This window comes from Rhinopithecus bieti, unplaced genomic scaffold (assembly GCF_001698545.2).
Source record: "Rhinopithecus bieti isolate Rb0 unplaced genomic scaffold, ASM169854v2 scaffold_21201, whole genome shotgun sequence".
In the NCBI taxonomy this organism is placed as follows: domain Eukaryota; kingdom Metazoa; phylum Chordata; class Mammalia; order Primates; family Cercopithecidae; genus Rhinopithecus; species Rhinopithecus bieti.
In genome coordinates, this window is record NW_016810610.1 from 1,152,816 (window position 1) to 1,171,488 (window position 18,673).

Sequence of the window (18,673 nt, forward strand, 5' to 3'; positions counted from 1 at the left end):
GCCTGGGTGACAGAGGGTAACAGAGCAAGACTCCATCTCCAAAAAAAAAGATTAAAAGATTTTAAGCTCAAACACACAAAACAGTATTAAGACAATGTATTAGAAAGGATTGAAAGTTGTAATAACCCAAAATGCGTAAAAGGAAACTTAAGAATCAAGATAGTTGATCTTGTATTAATTACATTTAGCTTATAATTCAGTTGACCTTTCTTAAAAAACAAAGAAACCGTCTATTACCACATGAAAGATATGTTTTAACACAGTTGGTTCCTGAGTCACTACACCCATAAAAGATTCATGAAGAGTAATACAGCCACCTCTCGAACTCTTTCCAGTCTAACATAAACTTGTTAACCAACAAAAGTTCCTTTGTTTTTGGCTGGAACTACAACAACTCAACGTGGTGAGGAGGACAACTTTATTCTGAGATTAGAAGTTGCTTTTGGTTTTTTTTTTTTTTTTTTTTTTTTTTTTTTGAGACAAAGTCTTACTCTGTCACCCAGCCTGGAGTATAGTAGCACAGTCTTGGCTCATTGCAACCTCCACCTCCTGGATTCAAGTGATTCTCCTGTCTCAGCCTCCCAAGTAGCTACGATAACAGGTGTGTACCACCACGCCCAGCTAATTTTGTATTTTAAGTAGAGACAGTGTTTTGCCATGTTGGCCAGGCTGGCTTCGAACTCCTGGGCTCAGGTAATCTGCCTGCCTCAGCCTCCCAAAGTGCTGGGATTACAGGCGTGAGCCACCACCCCCAGCCCTGATCACAAGTTCTAACTGGCTCTTAACCAAAAATGTATTTCTGAGAGCCATCTTACAACGAAGGATCCCAGACATTTAAAAAAAGGGGGTGGAGGGGAAGGAACACTGGTTTAAAACTCACCAGTATGTTCTTCAGACACTAGAATCACCACAGCCAAAAGCAGGCAGTATGTTTTGTTTTGAAATAAAAAATACCCTCAGTGCAGCCCACTTTCTGTTCCTGGCCCTTCAGATACCCCTCACAAAAAGTGCTAAACATATTTACAGCAATGTGCACAAGTGAGAGCTGAGTTAATTTCAAATCTAGACAAAAGATCTGAGGCTAAGCTTTATGTCACAACAAGTTTTACAAGTCCCTCCACGTATCAGTAACACAGGCATTCTTAAAATCCAACAACAGTAAGGAAAGGCTATCCCAACTGGAATACCCCTGGGGGTTCAGTTCTGTTAGCAGTGGCAAAGGAAAACGATCAGATAAACCTATAAAAACAGCAGAAGCATTATGACCAAACCTCAGGTCATTAAATCACAAAAGTACAGCCTTACAATAGGTTTCACTCCGTGAGCTCTATCCTGACAATATGCCTGAAGATGTCCTGTTGGTGATCATAAAAGAGGCGAAAACATACAATTTAACTTACTTTTTTAACAGTTTTTTCATTTCAATAAAGTTATTTTGATTTGTTGAATTGTTTAAGAGGAAAAGAAGAATATGTTCATGTTTTCAACCTGTGGGTGAAAAGAAACCATATGATTTAATTTCTAAAAACGTTAAGAGTATAATTTCACTTAAAGGAAATGTTACCTACTTGTTTCTGTAACTCTGTGCAGCAGCACCTCATGCTATACATCTTTTCTAAAAGCACAAGAAAAATAAGCCATTAGGTAACATATAATGTAAAGAAGAAACTTGGGAGTCTAAACATACAGATAGCTCTCCCCCTTGCACATGGGTTCCGACTACAGAGACCTGGATGGATCCATTTGGGCTCTGAGACGATCCACTACCATGGTCTGAATTTGACCACATTAACAACCCATGTCTCCAAGGTTTCGGCTGTCTATCATCTCTTTTTGGTTGAGGCCAGGTCTGTCAAACATACATCTTATGAAGCACCAAGAAGATGGAATCTCAAAACTATGACTTCTCCTTTTGATCAGGATAAAAGTAAATTGGAAATAAGGACATGCAGAATGCCTGGCATTTTCAAAGCCCTTGGTGTCAATTCCCACAGCAGTGCTGACAAGTCTGATCTAAGGACTATCTGGACTCGGAGGACTGCCTCCATCAAGGCGGTCCTCTCAGGCAGCCATGGGAATCAGAATCCCACCACTGGATTTGTGGAGGAGGAGGAGACAGTATGGCACAGGGAGTGAGAAAAGGTCAAGTCAACTAAACTGATTCTCTCTTATTCCTCACACTTAACATCCGTTATTAATAACACTTGAAAAGAATACCTCTATTTAAAGCACTCTGCCCTTGAGGTGTGATGTTTTTTGCCAGACCAAACGTCACCAGCTTATCAGCTACATCGACAGTCCCATTCTCAGAACATTTCTCAACTGACACTGTATGGACATTCTTTGTAATTCCTTTCACAGAAAGCATTACATTCTGATTCAACATGAAATTTTTTAACAGCATTATTATTAATTGAGAAGAGCTTCCATTCAATTCCATTAACCCTGGAAAAAATGGATATTACAGTCTTTTAGTCCCTTTTAAAAAGATATAATTTGGATAAATTATCTAATAATAATAAGCAAAAGGCTTACTGGACTTCAGCTGGATTTAGGTATGCTTTGATGTACTACTGCTGTTGCATTACAAAAGGCAAATTTATTCAATACATATTTATTGATCCCCTAGCAAGGCATCAAGCACTAATCTTGGACTAGAGGGCACGAAACAGACACATCTGTCCTTCATATATTTCAACAGGAGAAACAAACAACAAAGATAATTTTCCAACTCTGAGTCAAAACCTAAGAGGACCATGAAGCAACTGGTATGGTATTATCTGCAAGTCCTCTGCATAAGGACATCAGGAGCGACAGTAAAAAGCTACTTTAAGTATTTTTGTTCACTTTATTCAAATTTCAACTAAGGAGCTGAATATATGAAGATTTATTATGCATAAGGTAGCCAAAAATGGTGTCATCTGAATGCCTTTAGTCCCTAAAGAGATGTGACAAAGCAGAAAGACCCCAAATGAGAGGTCAGACACCCTGTTTCACATCCTGGCCCTGCCACTTACTAGCTTAGCAACCAGGGCCAAAACCGAATCTCTGAACCCTGGCCCTCTGAAATTAATCTATAAAACAAAGACTGATTGAGTACAGTTTTTATGAGAATTCGATAAAGAATAAATAATATGAAACTGATTTGAAAATTCTTAATATTTAAAAACATTAAGGCAGTTACTGGAAATATCCATTTGATTCAGACTTAGAGCTAGGAAACACAAAGAGGAAAAAAAAAGAAACAAACCCCAGACACCTAAATTGGAAAGTGACTTAGCTGTCTACCTTCAAGTGAACATCTAATAATTTGGAAAGGAAGTGCCAGGTGGCTAGAGGTGATTGGTTGCACTCTGCAAAGAGGCACGGTTTCAATGTTTCCATAGTCTGCATAGAGCACTTCCACATCAGTGTCTGATGTCCCCAGAACAACTGCACGATACCAAAAATCATCACCTGAAAATAGAATGAAATCTCAGGTAAGAACTTATAGTCAGTGACTCCTCCTACTTTAAGATGGTTATTCATAGTTATATTTACTTCACTTAAAAATCCATGCCAAAATTTCTGATTAGACTTCAAATTAAATATAAGCATTTACCTCTACACTCCTATGAAAAATGTAACAATTTTTTTTCTTTCTTTTTGAGATAGGGTCTGGCTTTGTAGCCCAGGCTGGAGTGCAGTGACACAATCTTGGCTCGCTGTAACCTCCACCTCCCAGGCTCAAGTGATCCTCTCACCTCAGCTTATCGAGTAGCTGGGACTACAGGTATACACCACCATGCCCAGCTAATTTTTTATTCTTGGTAGAGATAGGGTCTTGCCATGCTGCCCAGGCTGGTCTTGAACTCCTGAACTCAAGCTATCCTACTGCCTCAGCCTCCCAAAGTGTTGGGATTACAGGCGTGAGCCACTGCGCCCAATCCCTAACAGGATTTTTTTTTTTTTAAATGTGTAAAACCACAAGAATAGAGAACAAGAGAAAAGACCACAGAATATTGGAAGCTGGAAAGCAGATGCCTGAATGAAAATGATTTAATAGAGCCATGGTAGCTCAACCAAAGCTGGCAATGGGGAAGCCAAGAAGCATCCCAGCTCGCATCACAAATCCCCAATCCCTAAAGTCTCAACGATTGGTGTTACTCATTCAACATTAGGAGTTAAGATGGAGTTGGAAATGAAGATTGGCCAAGGAAGCAGAGTTACTTGCAAAGACATCTGAACAGGCTTTGATTCATACACTTATTTACATATAACACCTATTTTTAAGTTGCTAAAGAGAATGGTGAGCTTTACATTCCCATGTTTTAATGATGCTTCTACTTGAGGGCAGAAGACTGGAGGTTTCCTCTCCAGAGACAATGAACTACAGAGGCCATGGACTGGAGAGCGTGAGGCAGAGCAGACCAGGGAGAGTTTAACACTGGCGGGCAAGCTGTGCACTCCAGGCAGGAGGCAACCAGCCCATGTGACAGCCCATCAAGATGGCAACACTGGGAGCCTGCAGTCAAATGGCAGAGCCAGATCACCCACAGTGAAGGCCACCAGTGGATAAGCCCCTGCCCACTCTCAAAGCAACTTCCCAGTAACTTCTCAGTGCCCCATCTTAAATACAGGAACAGCACAGGATCACCAGAGATTTGCAGAAAGCCTCTAAGAGGAGACCAAAACAAAACAGGACCTTAGGGAAACCAAGGCAAAGGAGGAAGATGACAATGAACATTAGAAGACTGACAGTAATATCCTTGGAGAAATGACATTCCACCCTTGAAAGAACAGGGTAGTATTAAAACACATACACATGAAAAACCAAAAAAAAAAAAAAAAAAAAAAGCTATTGAAATTAAAATGTGCTGGAAATGAAAACCTAAATTTAAAAAGTTGGAAGGCGAAATTGAGGAAATCTCTTTAAAAACAAAAAAGATGAAAGAGAGAAGAGGACATTTAGCAGAAGAGTCCAAATTAAGCATTAGAAGACTTGGAGCTCCTAAATGAACAGAAAACAAAAGGAACTAAAAGCATTAATTCAGGAAAGTTTCTCAAACTGAAACTCATGAATTTCCAGACTTAAGGGGTCCACCCACTGAGTGCCCAGCAAAATAGTAGAAAAAGAAACACCATTCTAAGGTCATATCATAAATTTCACAACAGGTGAAGAGAACACTAACTGTTCCAGAAAGGGGGAAGAAACATACGAAGTTTGTGGAATCCAGAATAACATTAATCTTTTGACCAGAAACACCAACAGCTAAAACACAATAAAAGCAGTGCCTTCAAAACTGTAAGGGAAAAACCATTTCCAATCTAGAATTCTGTATCCAGGCAACCTATCAATTAACGATTAGGCTAAAGACTTTTTCAAACATGGGAGGTAACAGAAAATTTGTGTTACATGCACCTTTTCTCAGCTTCTGGAGGACAGGATCCACCCAAATACTGGAGTAAATCAAAAGGGAAGCCAGGGATCCAAAAAACAAAGTGGGAAGAGGGAGGAAGAAATCTAGCTAACACGGTGTAGGGGGCAGAAGCACCATCCAGGAAGTAAGGGGGTCAGGGCTGAAACGATCTCAGCATGGTGAAGAAAAACCCAGGATAACAGCTCAGGTCTGGAGGACAAGCAGCCTGTGCAGAAGCAGACTGGAAGGCTGAAGATGCCTCCAATATAGTAATAGTTGATAAAGTACATATCGTGTTCTTTGCGGGAATTTGCACTAATGCAGAGCACTAGAAATAATTAGTGAAAGTCTATAGAACACTAACAACAAAAGTGGCAAAAGAGAATGTAACTGTAATACACTACACAGCTCAGCTGTGAACAGTGCTCATGCAGTCCTAACGAAGTAAGGCAGAATACTTACAGAACCAAAAATTATGATTTATCCTGGGAAGAAAGGGAAAGTGTAGATCCAGTTCTCATACAAAAGAAAAACAAAACTATGTGTGATATCTGCAAGACCATGAAATTTGAAGGTCCCTAACTTGTGCCCCCCAAACAAAAGCAATTTGATGCCTATCTAACCACAAAAATGCCTTTGTGAGAGGTTTGGGATCCAGATGGGGGTTCTAAAATGCCATTGGAGCCCAAGATTGAGGAAGGCTCTTTGAGAAGGCAGGCCCATGCCCCAGTGCAGACTTTCAAGACCCTGTTCCTAGCTACTGACTGGAAGCAGCCCTGTCCCCAAGTGATCTCAGCTCTTGGCCCATGTGGCTGCCATCCTGCCACCAGCCATCCTGCCACTAGCCACCTCTGCCCAGGGACTGGCAGGAGCCATGCTTATCCATGACCCCCAGTAACAGGCCTGCCAATTGGACCTGAGTGCAGACCATGAAGCAGCACTGTAACCTGGCTCCGCTCCCACTTAACCTTGATCCCAGAAGCAAATCCAAGTGTTATTTATATTAGCATAGGAAATTTGTTAAAAAGAGATATTAAAATGGAGAAGGATCAAAGTATACCCTTATCAATGAGCCTGACTCCGAGGCATTTCATCCTTTTTTAGTACATTCACATATGGAACCCTATGAATTCTTTGCAACCCCTCCATAAATAAATGTAATGTGACTGATCCATTAGAATAGTGTGATTATCTCGAGCTGGTTATCTGTAAGTACTGACAGATTTGTAGAAATCCACCTATATCCTTGCCTAAAAATAATCTATATAGAATCAAAAAGCTGAATGACCAATATATGAATTAAATCCACAACACTGCCTTCCTTAATTTCTCTCCCTAAACCAAATGAAATATGCAGCTAAAATACCAAAATCTACATAGTATCATGTAAAAGAAAACAGACTAAATACCTTTCCTCTAATATTTTCCCTAAAACAACCTTACTTGTGTATTTGGCACAGCATGCATCTCCAATTCTTGGTCTATAGGGTGGTCGACTTTTCGGAGCATTGCAGTATTCTAATAATTCAGCTGTCAATATGCACAGCTTTTCCTGATTTTCTAAAATATACAAAAGCAATCTTTTGTGAAGAAAATTTCCAATGCTACTATTAACAGTATACAAAAGAATGGCAAGTCTAATCAATCAAAAAACCCTGTGTATTAAAATAGGCATACTGAAAATATATACATGTATATAAAATATACATTATATTTGAAAATAAATATACCCACTATTGGTTGCCATTTGCAGAAGGTATGCAATCAATACTGGGAGGGGGCAGAGAGGAAGCCTCCAGTGGATCAACTGCTTGATCAGGGTGGTTATACTGGTTTGCTCACTCTGTGAAAACTTACAAAGTTGTATTTTTACAATTGTTTAGTGTACTTTTCACAGTGAGTGCTATACTTAATAAAATTATCCTCAATAGCATTTCCAATTCATCATACCACATGTTGTCAGAATCAAATAACCCTAAGCTCCTGCTTTTTAGTCACAGAATAAAGATCATTTTGTAGTATTAGAGATAAATTTAAGAGCAGTTATTGGCATTACCACAGTTCTACCTTTGAAAATTTGAAACAAAAGGTTCATTATTTTCAGCTTTAAAAGTGCCTGCAAATTATTCTAAAAAGCACTCAACTTGCACTAACTCATCTTCAGATACTACAAGGATAAAGTCATATACATTTAAGAGATTCCTTAATTGTAACTTCCACGAAAGAACAAAAGAAAATTAAAAATAAATTTTATATGCAACTTTTCTTCAAGATTCGTTCTAGTATGAAACATCTAAGTCTCTAAGGTGTAGTAAAGCTATGATTACGAACGGATTACAAAGTCTTTCGATATATCTAAAGCACTAAATATGATTCAACATAGATAACGTGTTTTTAAACAAGAAATTATACAGTAATTAAGGACACTTTTGTTATAAAAAGCTGTAGACCAGGCTACTGGGCAGGCAGGTGCTGCCTGTAGTAGGGCTTCCCTTCATGTTCCCACTCGTGTTTCGTAACTAAATTGGCCTTAAGTGTTATGATCAGTTCTTCCTTAAAACAGTGAGCCTCTTCTCCCCTTCATTTCCTAAGGAATTCAAGACTGGCACTTCCATTTTACAGTTTAAAAGATGAGCATAAATATTTCTCAAATTTTGGTTTCTTACCTGGCATCCCGTTTGGTAGAGCATAAAACAAGTTTGGGCTTATGATTTCTAATACATTTGCTTGCACAGTTTTATTAACTGGCAATTCTATCGTCTTCCATTGCTCAGCTGAAGCGGTAGCTGGAAGCATACAAAACACAGGTGTCACACATGGAATAAAAAAAAAATGTACTATTGTTTTCCTCAGTAACATATTTAATTCAATCATTTGTTCATCAATTGATTATCAACATTTCCAAATCCCCAAAATAAAAATCTGTATTTTCACAAAACAATCTATTCCATTTGAGTGATTGTATGGGCAGTACAAAAAAGTTCAGTCTACAATGAAATCCTTGAACTATTACATTCCTGTAGTGTATTTCTCTATATTTCCATCTCTGTCAAATATTTAATATAATTCTTACAATTTACTCAAGCTTCTAAGGGAGATTATCTCTGTATAATACATGTTTATCTGATAATTACATTGAAAGGAATGTTTGTTCAATAATTATCTTTCAATAATACAATTAATATTAACCTACTAATCTATGTCTGTAAAGCCTATCTCTACAGGAAAATTGTCATTTATGATAGAAAAATTTTCATAGTCTCTGAGAGCAAAGAATAACAAATTTAAACAAATAATATGGTTTTAAAATGTTACCTTGAAGTCCCTGTACATGAACTTGAAGTTCATGTTTATTAACAAGTCTGTCATTTGGTAAATCTTTATGTGGTGAAGCAGATTTTAAAACCAGATGTTCATCAATCAGAACATCACTGATTATTCTGGGATAACAAGTGGAAAGATCAGTGAGTTCAACTCCTGTCCCATTTTCAGTGACTTCAACCACTCTGGCTTGCAATTTTACCCCAGCAACACACATCTGGAATCTTGTTATGGCTTCTTCAGACCAATGTTTGTTTCTAGACTGTATATCTGGAAAATAAGGACAGCAGTAAAAAGAATCCTATGCACAAGCTTCAGTTTTGCTTTAGTAGTACCCGTACCCAGGACCAGGTCTTTGCCAAGTTTGCTTTCAGGTCAGCAAACCTGAGTATCTTCAATATTCAATTACACACCTACATCTTGCATGCGGATAATGCATTTACTAATACACCCTAGGGTTTTTAGGAGGCTCAGAATCTTTCCTTACTTTCTCTGCTAACATATCTTTACCTGGCATTTTCCAACAGAAAAAGGAGTACTGTTTTAGAATTCACCATCATGTTCTGTTATGTATAAAATCATGAGTTAACCATTATGCTGGTAGAAGATGTCAGCTGATATACTGCCACTTTTGTGGACAGCTTTCTAGTAACATCAAAATGTTTTTCATTATGTAAGCAAAAATTATTTTTCTTGGATAACTTTGGCTTACACCCTTGTTTTCTTAGCAGCAATTTTCAAACTTGAACATGTATCTCAACCACCTAGAGACCTTGTTAAAACACAGACTGTGGGGCCCTACCCAGAGTCTCTAATTTTGGTAGGTCTGGTCTAGGGTGGGGGCTGAGAATCTGCAGTTATTAACAAGTTCCCATGTTGATGTTGCTGGTTTGGAGGCCATAATTTAAGCAGCGCTGGAATAAAATATAGTAATTAAGAACAATAATCTGGGCTGGGCACAGTGGCTCATGCCTGTAATCCCAGCACTTTGGGAGGTGGAGGCAGGCGGATCATCTGAGGTCAGGATTTCAAGACCAGCCTGACCAACATGGAGAAACCCCGTCTCTACTAAAAATACAAAAAATTAGTCAGGCGTGGTGGCATATGCCTGTAATCCCAGCTACTCAGGAGGCTGATGACGGAGGAGAACCGCTTGAACCCGGGAGGCAGAGGTTGCAGTGAGTCGAGATTGCGCCATTGTACTCCAGCCTGGGCAAGAAGAGTGAAACCTCATCACAAAAGAAAAGAAAAAAAAAAAAAAAACCAACAATCTGAAACATATTGTAAAATAAATAGAAACAGACTAGCAGAAGAAATAAATCCATCTGTGCTGCCTGACTTTACCACTGTTCACATTTTGGAATCCAACCACCCACACTTTTTATGTGCAGATGTCCAAAATACACACATGCACATATACACATATTCTCTCATATAATCTATTCTAAAGTTTTTATAATAACTGCTACTATAGGTATAATGCCAAGCACTGTTAAGTGCTTTATATTTTTCTCTTAACAACTCGTTGAGTAAGGTAGGAATAACTTTCAGATAAGGAAACAGAAGCACAGCAAGTTTAAATAATTTGTCTAAACATCTCACAGACAGCAAGCAGCAGTTGGCTCTGAAGTCTGTTGTCTTCATCACAACACTCTTTTATAACCTGTTTTCTTCACTTAAATCATGAACAATTCTTCATATCAATAACACATATTTAACATCATCCATAATGACTGTGCAATAGACAGTTAAACATGCAGAACTTTGGGTGCCAGACCCTGTCCCTAAGCCTTCATTTAATCCTGCCAAAAACCCTACGAAATAAGTACTGTCATTATTCATTTTATGGATCATTTACCCAATCCGCTATTATTGACTATTTATGTTATTTTGTCATTATTAACAGCAGCATAATAATTTTTTTGGTAACCTACTCTGTGCAATTCCCGGATTTCTCCGGGAAAAATTACTAGGAGGAAAGTTACTAAATCAGAAGGTATGAACACTGGAGGTTCTTAAGGAATCCTGCCAATGCCTTCCAGAGGATCAAGGAGTTTTTATTCCCATGGTCAGTAAAGCAGCGGCTTCCCTACTCTGACAACACTGGACGTTTTGGCCAATATTGTAAATAAATTTCTAAGTTTTGTAATATGAAGCAGGATCTTCTAACTCACACAAAATATTAATATTTTAGATATTAACACTTACATTATAAGCCGCAAGTATTAGAAAGTAGTTGAGAAAATTTCTTATGGTATACCATACCTGCTAACCGGCACCGTATCCCCTGAAAGGGGAGGTTTAAAAATGTTGACGATATCATTCGGAGTTCATCTGCAGTAACTTCTTCAATGTTTCCATAATCCACAAAATATACTTTAACATTTCCATTTGGTAAGATTTCCTTGACTAAAGCACGATACCAATTACCATCACCTAGGTTTAACACACAGTTTGTGACATGGAACATTTCCTTTCTATTGGCACTTGAAATACATATCTTGAAAAAAAGCCACCCTTTGTCTAAAAGCAGGTAATAAATTTGCTTATTTCCCCAAATCATGCCTTTCATTTTTCAAAATTCCAAAATCTCTAGAATGAAAAAAGTCTCAAAATCTATTTTTAGACTATCTCCAAAATGTGTAGTACCATACTTTTACATTTGATATGAATTAAAGATTTCATTCATAACCTATCCAATAAACAGAATGTGAAGGTGAAGGTAAGACTTGAATATACTTGTCAGTTTTGGAGATGTGTAATACTCTTAGCACTAATGGCTCAGATTATTTTACTTGTTATGTGGTAAAATAAGTACTAAATAGTAAAAAAAATTATTGTAATGAAGATGTCTCAAATAGATTTTCAAAATACTGTAAACACTTAGAGTGACAGGAAACACCCTGCCATGAACAGCTCTTCTATGAGCTAACTTAATATTACCAGAAATTCTGGAAAAAAAAGCATTAAAATAATGTTTAATGAAGTTTAGGCAACAAAGCATCACTTGGAGGGTCCTTGTTACAAAGAGAAGGAAAAACACATGCCATCGTAAGCATTCATTTAGTCTTGGCCATGAAAAATATTTGCTTAAACATTAAGAAAATGTGCACTTATAAAAATAAGAGTTGAATGTTAAGAAATGTAAGGTTCTAAAAGTCAAGATTACATCAACTGCAACTTACCTGCAAAAAAAGCACAACAAGGTTGTCCTATCTCTGCCTTGAAACCATTAGGTAACTTCTGCTGGCAATGTTCTGCTAATGACTTGTTCAAATCATTCAGCTTCTTTAAAGCTGAAAATAAAATACATATAGGATTAAAAAATTAAGAACAAATTAAAAAATAAACAACATAGATTTTCCTTTAAAGTCAGAAAATGTCTTGATCATAAAAATCACAGGTACCACCCCAAACTACTATTAAGTCTACCCAATGCTTTTCCTTATTAAAAAACCATTGGGCAAATAAGTTACTTAGTTAATACTCTCAATAAACCCAACACCAACGATTTACTGGGCAAAAAGAAACAATTAGAGCGTGATTATCAGTACACTCAAGTATGAACTTTGCAGAGATAAGAAAACAGCATACAAGCCCATACAGATGCTACATAAAAGCTGTCCTGAAAGTGACTTTAATCACTAAATGGATGGCACAGGTAATGTGTAAGAAGTCAGAGCTCACGAGCTCTGCATGCTGGAGGTTTCATAAAGAAATTCGAAGTACACCACATTTGAAGGAGAGGGTATTTCCAGAAGGAAGACATGGCTCTCAGACAAAGGACAGAATTATGAAATTAGGCAACCGAAAAGTGGGCAGCAGGCTAGCGAAGCACAGAAGTGGAAAAGTGGCCACTGGAGAGTGACATCGGAGCTGTACCTGAAAAATGCAGACCACGGAGAGCTTCTGAATGCGGAAGGGATCTGAATCACTTAGTAGTAGTAAAAGAAAAGCAAATGCCTTTTCAGTATGTAACAAAGGCTCACTCACTAAAATGGAAAATAAATTCTAATGTTTCAGAAGTTTCGCCTTTCAGATTAGCCTAAATAAAGTTTAAGGACACGCTATAGACAATGATACACTCTGCTGCTAGGGGATTGTTTGCCTGGCCTCTGAAGAACACTAGCTCCCAAAAGCACAAACACACATATTCCTTTGACTTAATACTCTAGTTACAATTTCAGCAACTTGTCCCAGGGATCTACTCCTAAAGTAAAAATAACAGTACAAGGATTTGTTTTAGTAATAAAAGCTTGGAAACCACTAATTCTGTATTTATCCACACTTAGTAGTGTGTATTTATCCACACCAAATAGTATTTATCCACACTTAGGTTAAATCTCACAACTATGGGGTGAGAAAGCACCCTATCTCTAGTTTAATGTCCTTATTATCTAGTTTAATGTCCTTATTTAACAAAGAAAAACCAATATTTGGAAAAGTTAAGATCAATGATGCTCACCAGAATGGCTCAAACAAAAAAGAAAACACACAATGTTTGTGAGGATGTGGAGCAACTAGATGTTAACTTAGGTTAATTAAATTAGGATAAACCCACACAGTGGAATACCATGTAGCCATGAAAAAGAAGTGAGACTAAACAGCAATGTGGTATCACAGAGTGGCTCCTGAACAGAAAAAGGACACTAGTGGAAAATCTAGCAAAAACCAAATAAAGTTTGGAGTTCAGTTAATAGCAATATACCACTGTTGGTCTCTTTGTTGCAACCAATGTGTCACGATCACCTGCTAACTACAGGAGAAGCTGGGTGAGGGGCATACAAGAACTCTATGTACCATCTTTGTGATTTTCTGTAAACCTAAAATTATTCCAGAATAAAAACTTATTTAAAAAGAGACTAGAGAAAACAGTATGTGAACCGATATCCAAAATGTAGTGGAAGAAAAAATGCAAAACTTACCATTTTATACTATTTATAGATATAGAAAAGGATTATATGTACTCATACAAGCATATGTATAGAGTATCTCTGAAAAAAATATTTGGAAAATTGAGAAAAGGAACCAGGAAACTTACTTTCCACTATACACACTTTTGTAACTTTTGAAACATGTTTTCATGTTTCCTTCATCTTTAGAATTTTTAGATGATGTTAGTATAATCACCTACAAAAATAAGAAGGAACTTCAAAATTGTAAATTTTATCCTATATGGAATGGTGGCCTACCCACCAGATGATTCTGAATGAAGAAATGACAAATCTCACAACTATGGGGTCAGATAGGGCCTTAGTTATCTAGTTCAATGTCCTTATTTGACAAAGCAAGGAAAAATAAGATACAGATAACATGTAACATACAATGGAACACTATGCAGCAAGGAAAATCAAGGTACAGATACATGTAACAATCTCACAGTGGAAGAGCCAGCAGTAAGGCACAGAGGCTCACATAGTGTGTAATTCCATTTCTAGAAAGTTCAAAACCAGGAAGAACTCATCTACGCTATTAGAAAGCAGGATGTTTACTTTTGGGAAAGCGAGAGGAGGTGGCTGGGCACGGTGGTTCACGCCTGTAATCCCAGCACTTCGGGAGGCTGAGGCAGGCGGATCACGAGGTCAGGAGATCGAGACCATCCTGGCTCACGGTGAAACCCTGTCTCTGCCAAAAATACAAAAGAAAAAAAAATAGCTGGGCGTGGTGGAACGCTCCTATAGTCCCAGCTACTCAGGAGGCTGAGGCAGGAGAATTACTTGAACCTGGGAGGCGGAGGTTGCAGTGAGCCGAGACTGCGGCACTGCACTCAGGCCTGGGCAACAGAGCGAGACTCCATCTCAAAAAAAAAGAAAGGAGAGGTAATGATGGGAGGGGATAGGAGGGAAACTTCTGAGATACTGGCAATGTTTTATTGCTTGATTTAGAGGCTGGTTATACAAGTGTGCGGAGATTGTGATAATTCATTATGTTGTACTCCTATATACACGTGTATCTATATGTTACATTAATACTTCAATACAAGTTAAATTTGTTTTTTTGTTTTCCAGAGACAGGGTCTAGCTCTGCTGCCCAGGCTGGAGTGCACTGGTATGATCAAGGCTCACTGCACCCTTGAGTTCTTGGCCTCGTCATCCTCTTGCCTCAGCCTCCCAGTGTTGGGATTATAGGAGTGAGCCACTATACTAGGCCAAATTAATTTCTGTAAATGAATTTAGGAGATACTCTATGACATGTAAACTGGTTTAAATATAAAGAGGCATTGTTGAAAACAGAAATAGTGGCTTAAAAGAGAACAAAAGCTAACTACGTATAACCAAATCTTTCTTGGAAATACAAATACCCACTTGGCCCTTCTTGGAAAGAGGTACTTTTATCACTCAGTAACAAACTCCTGTGAAGTTATTATCTATGGCAATGTATTTGTAAAAAGAAACAAATGACAAGGGTCAACTTACCATCCTCTTTAAGCACATGGCAATAAAATTCTCCAGGACTATATATCATACAGACCGCAACATCTACTGTTTGGTCAACAGCAAGCTCAACCCATGTCCACTCCAATGGATCTACTTTTCCTTCCACACCCAAGGGAACTGTGAAAATAATTAAACATTAAATGGACATAGTGGAGGAGGGATGTAGCAAGGTTGGGGTGGCTGGGGAATTCGCTTTTGAAGAACTGAATTTCCACTGACTTTTTAAGTGACTTTATAGGAATATTAACCTTAAAGTCAGTCTTACAATTAATTATCTAAGTGATTTCAGATTTACATTTCTGATCATCAGCTGCTGACAACCTATAAAACTCACAAAATTTTATTTTTCAAACATTCTTACAGGTACTTAGATGAATGCTTGATTTAAAAGATGAAAGGCTTTCAACATAAATTCTTTTTGTAAGTACAAAAAACTACTTATTTACAGAACCGTCTGAACTCCAGAACAGGCATTATCCAGTAAACATCTGACTTACCAATGGCTTCTTTCATGTCACTGGGTTTATCTGTCACCATCCTCTGTTCTCCCACAGCCAAGCCTGCATCTATGAGAACTCTGCTAACACTGACATGAGGCGTCTCGGATTTATCAATAAGCTCCACCAGGGAACTGTTTTCCAACTTGTCCACCACTTCCACTGTGATTATTTTGTTCTGTACAAGATTTTTCATGAGACAAATAGCTTCTGGAGTCCAAATTTCTAATGATGGCTTTACTCCTAACAAAGAATTTTGAATGAATGTTACAATTATTCTTAAAGCACTTAGAAATTTAGCTCCTAACTGCCCCACGTTAAACTTAAGAAACCTATGGCAAACACTGGAAAGGAAACGTGTCACTTAAGAGGAACATAAAAATGAACACAGAATTAACAAAGAAAAAGACTGCTGGTGTGCAATGGCTCATTCCAGCACTCTGGGAGGCCAAGGCAGATTTGAGATCAGCCTGTGCAACATGGCCAGACTCACATCTCTATCAAGAAAAAAAGAAAAAGCTTGTAAAAAGCTTCTACAATATGTAAAACAAAAACCACGTTAATTCCATTGATATACAATGTCCAGAAACACAAATCTACAGAGCCAGAAAGTAGATTAGTTATTACCTGCAGAGCAAGGACTAACCATAAATAGGCACGAGAGACCATACCGGGTTGATGGAAATGTTCTAAATCAGATTATGGTGATGTTTGTACAACTCAGTAAATTTACTGAGAATTACTGAATTGTATAGTTAACACCTAAAGTGAACACTATGGTAGGTAGGTAAATTATAGCCCAATAAAATAAAGAAAGCCATAAACAAAAGTACGAAACCACCTCTGAAGAAGTACTGGTCCCTTATAAACATATGAAACATTGGTGGCACTTACAACTCAACACTGAAAGGGCACTTACAAATCAGCAATCCAACAGTTATGCTTCAGTCAGTTTATGAAACGCAAGGGCCAAGTAACTTACAAAAAAAAGTTTAGCCTCACTGGTAATAAGGTGAATTGAAATGATTTCACCTTTAGCTTATCAAAATTGGCTAGGATGAAATAATATGGAAGCATCCCTTTGCTGCACCAATGTGTACGAGAATGGACTCTCTCATACTTTTTTGTTGGCAATGTAAACTAGGTCAACCCCTTCTGGAAGAAAATGTACAACACGTATTACAAACATGAAAAGAAGGAGATTACTGACTTGTTCCACTTGTGGGAATATAGCCTAAGGAAGTATTTTGGGATATAACAAATCTTGCAACATAGCCTAAGGAAAAGATCTTGGATACGCTGCAGATGTAATTATAATACCCTTCTGAGATAGGATATTCTTTCTAAATTATGGTATGTTTGAATGAAACCAACTGACTGACATGGAACGAAATCTCTGATCCTAGTGGGATAAATGACATATACAGTAACTTCTAAGCATCTGATCATGTTGTTTTGAGAGGCAGCTTTTCCCTATTTATCTCTTCATGTTTTCATGTTTCTTCATCTTTAGAATTTTTAAAGAATATGGAGGCTATAAAAATTTCATACCTGCTAGCACACACTTTATAGCTTGCATTGGCAATTCCAACAACTTTGGGATTATGGGACAAAGTCTCATCAAACTAAGGATTTCAAAGTTTCCATAATCTACATATCCGACCAGTACAGATTCTTCAGAAGCGTAAGCCAGAACGGAAGCACGGTACCACTGATCATCCTCTGAAAAAGGGAGAGACTCAATCTCAAATGATTTTCCACTGCAGATGTAAACAAAACCTTTCCTCCTCAAATTAGAGATGGTCATTTATAGATTTTTCTTTGATAGATATCAAGCTTATAGGACAATGTTTACTAATTTTGCTTATCAGAAGCCTTCAATTCCTAAGACGTAACCTTTATTAATAGCTTACTACAGTAATTATGTCTTATGCTGTCATTATTAGTTTACATGCCTTGTCTCTCCAGTAGAGTTAGCTCATTAGGACAGAGAACATATCCTGATCATGTGAATCACAAGGTCTCAATAGATGAAGCATTCAATAGCAAGACTAGTTTTAAAACACCTGGCAAATATGGGTCAACCCACTAACCAAGTAATGAGTTTACTGAAGGATTACTGCATCTCCCCTTCCATGAGGCCACTGGGCCTCCCTTCGGCAGACAGTAACAGAACCTGGTTATCACAAGGCAGGACATGTGCCGTCCAAAGGCTGCACCATGACAGCTCCACACTTCCGGGCCCTCTTGCTATTTCAATAAAACCGGTGAAGATATGAACCTGGGAGGTTCCACATCCACCTATTAACTTAAACAGAATTATCTTCACCAGTCCCCAAAAACCGAAAGGCTGACAAAATTATCCAAAATACCTCCTTTATTTCTCCACCTCCTTGACACACACAGACCCTCTGCCCTTACCTAGGTCAGACCACACTCCTTTCAACCAGTTTAATTTGATCTATTTAAAAACATGATTGGTTCACTCTAATATTGAAACTTTAAGTCCAGCCATCAGCGCAAACCAAAGACTCTCTGTTTCAACAGTTTTTACTCAATTGTAAGTAAAAAATAAAATGAATTTTAAAATCAGTAATACTCTTTCCTTACCTGAGAACTGAGCACAACATATATCACCAATGGCTGGATAAAAATCAGAGCGTGGAGGCAACTGACCACAGTACTTGCTAAGCGATGCCTGAAGTTCAGCAAGCTTTCCTGAAGATAAAGATGACATTTTAAAGAAACACACATTTATACATTATTTCTACATGTCATCTCTCGAAGTACTTTAGCTTGATAGAGCAAATCAAGAAAACTGACTTACGGCCACTTTGCAGTTGTTGACAAAAGAAGTCTTCTGGTGTTTGAATGTGGGCAACCACACCACAAAACTTATCACCCACATTAAAAGTTAACACTTTCGGGATTAGGTCACTTTTGTCTATGACAATTTTGTTTTCAGTTGTCATTTTTCCAACATCTTCAGGATCACCTTATCAGAAGAAAACGGAAGTAA

At 37.8% G+C, this 18,673-nt stretch overlaps 1 protein-coding gene across 1 annotated transcript in view; it reads right to left on the reverse strand.

The window, feature by feature from the left end:
- Positions 1-692: 692 nt before the first annotated feature.
- TDRD1 (tudor domain containing 1) overlaps positions 693-18,673 on the reverse strand; it is a 50,261-nt gene continuing 32,280 nt past the window's right edge. Inside the window, 14 exon segments of the mRNA XM_017892509.1 lie at positions 693-1,488; positions 1,565-1,615; positions 2,218-2,445; positions 3,289-3,456; positions 6,843-6,959; positions 8,066-8,185; positions 8,715-8,990; positions 10,986-11,156; positions 11,906-12,016; positions 15,137-15,274; positions 15,655-15,897; positions 17,206-17,376; positions 18,265-18,372; positions 18,482-18,649. Coding sequence (XP_017747998.1) covers positions 1,397-1,488; positions 1,565-1,615; positions 2,218-2,445; positions 3,289-3,456; positions 6,843-6,959; positions 8,066-8,185; positions 8,715-8,990; positions 10,986-11,156; positions 11,906-12,016; positions 15,137-15,274; positions 15,655-15,897; positions 17,206-17,376; positions 18,265-18,372; positions 18,482-18,649 — 2,162 coding nt within the window. The 3' untranslated portion in view covers positions 693-1,396.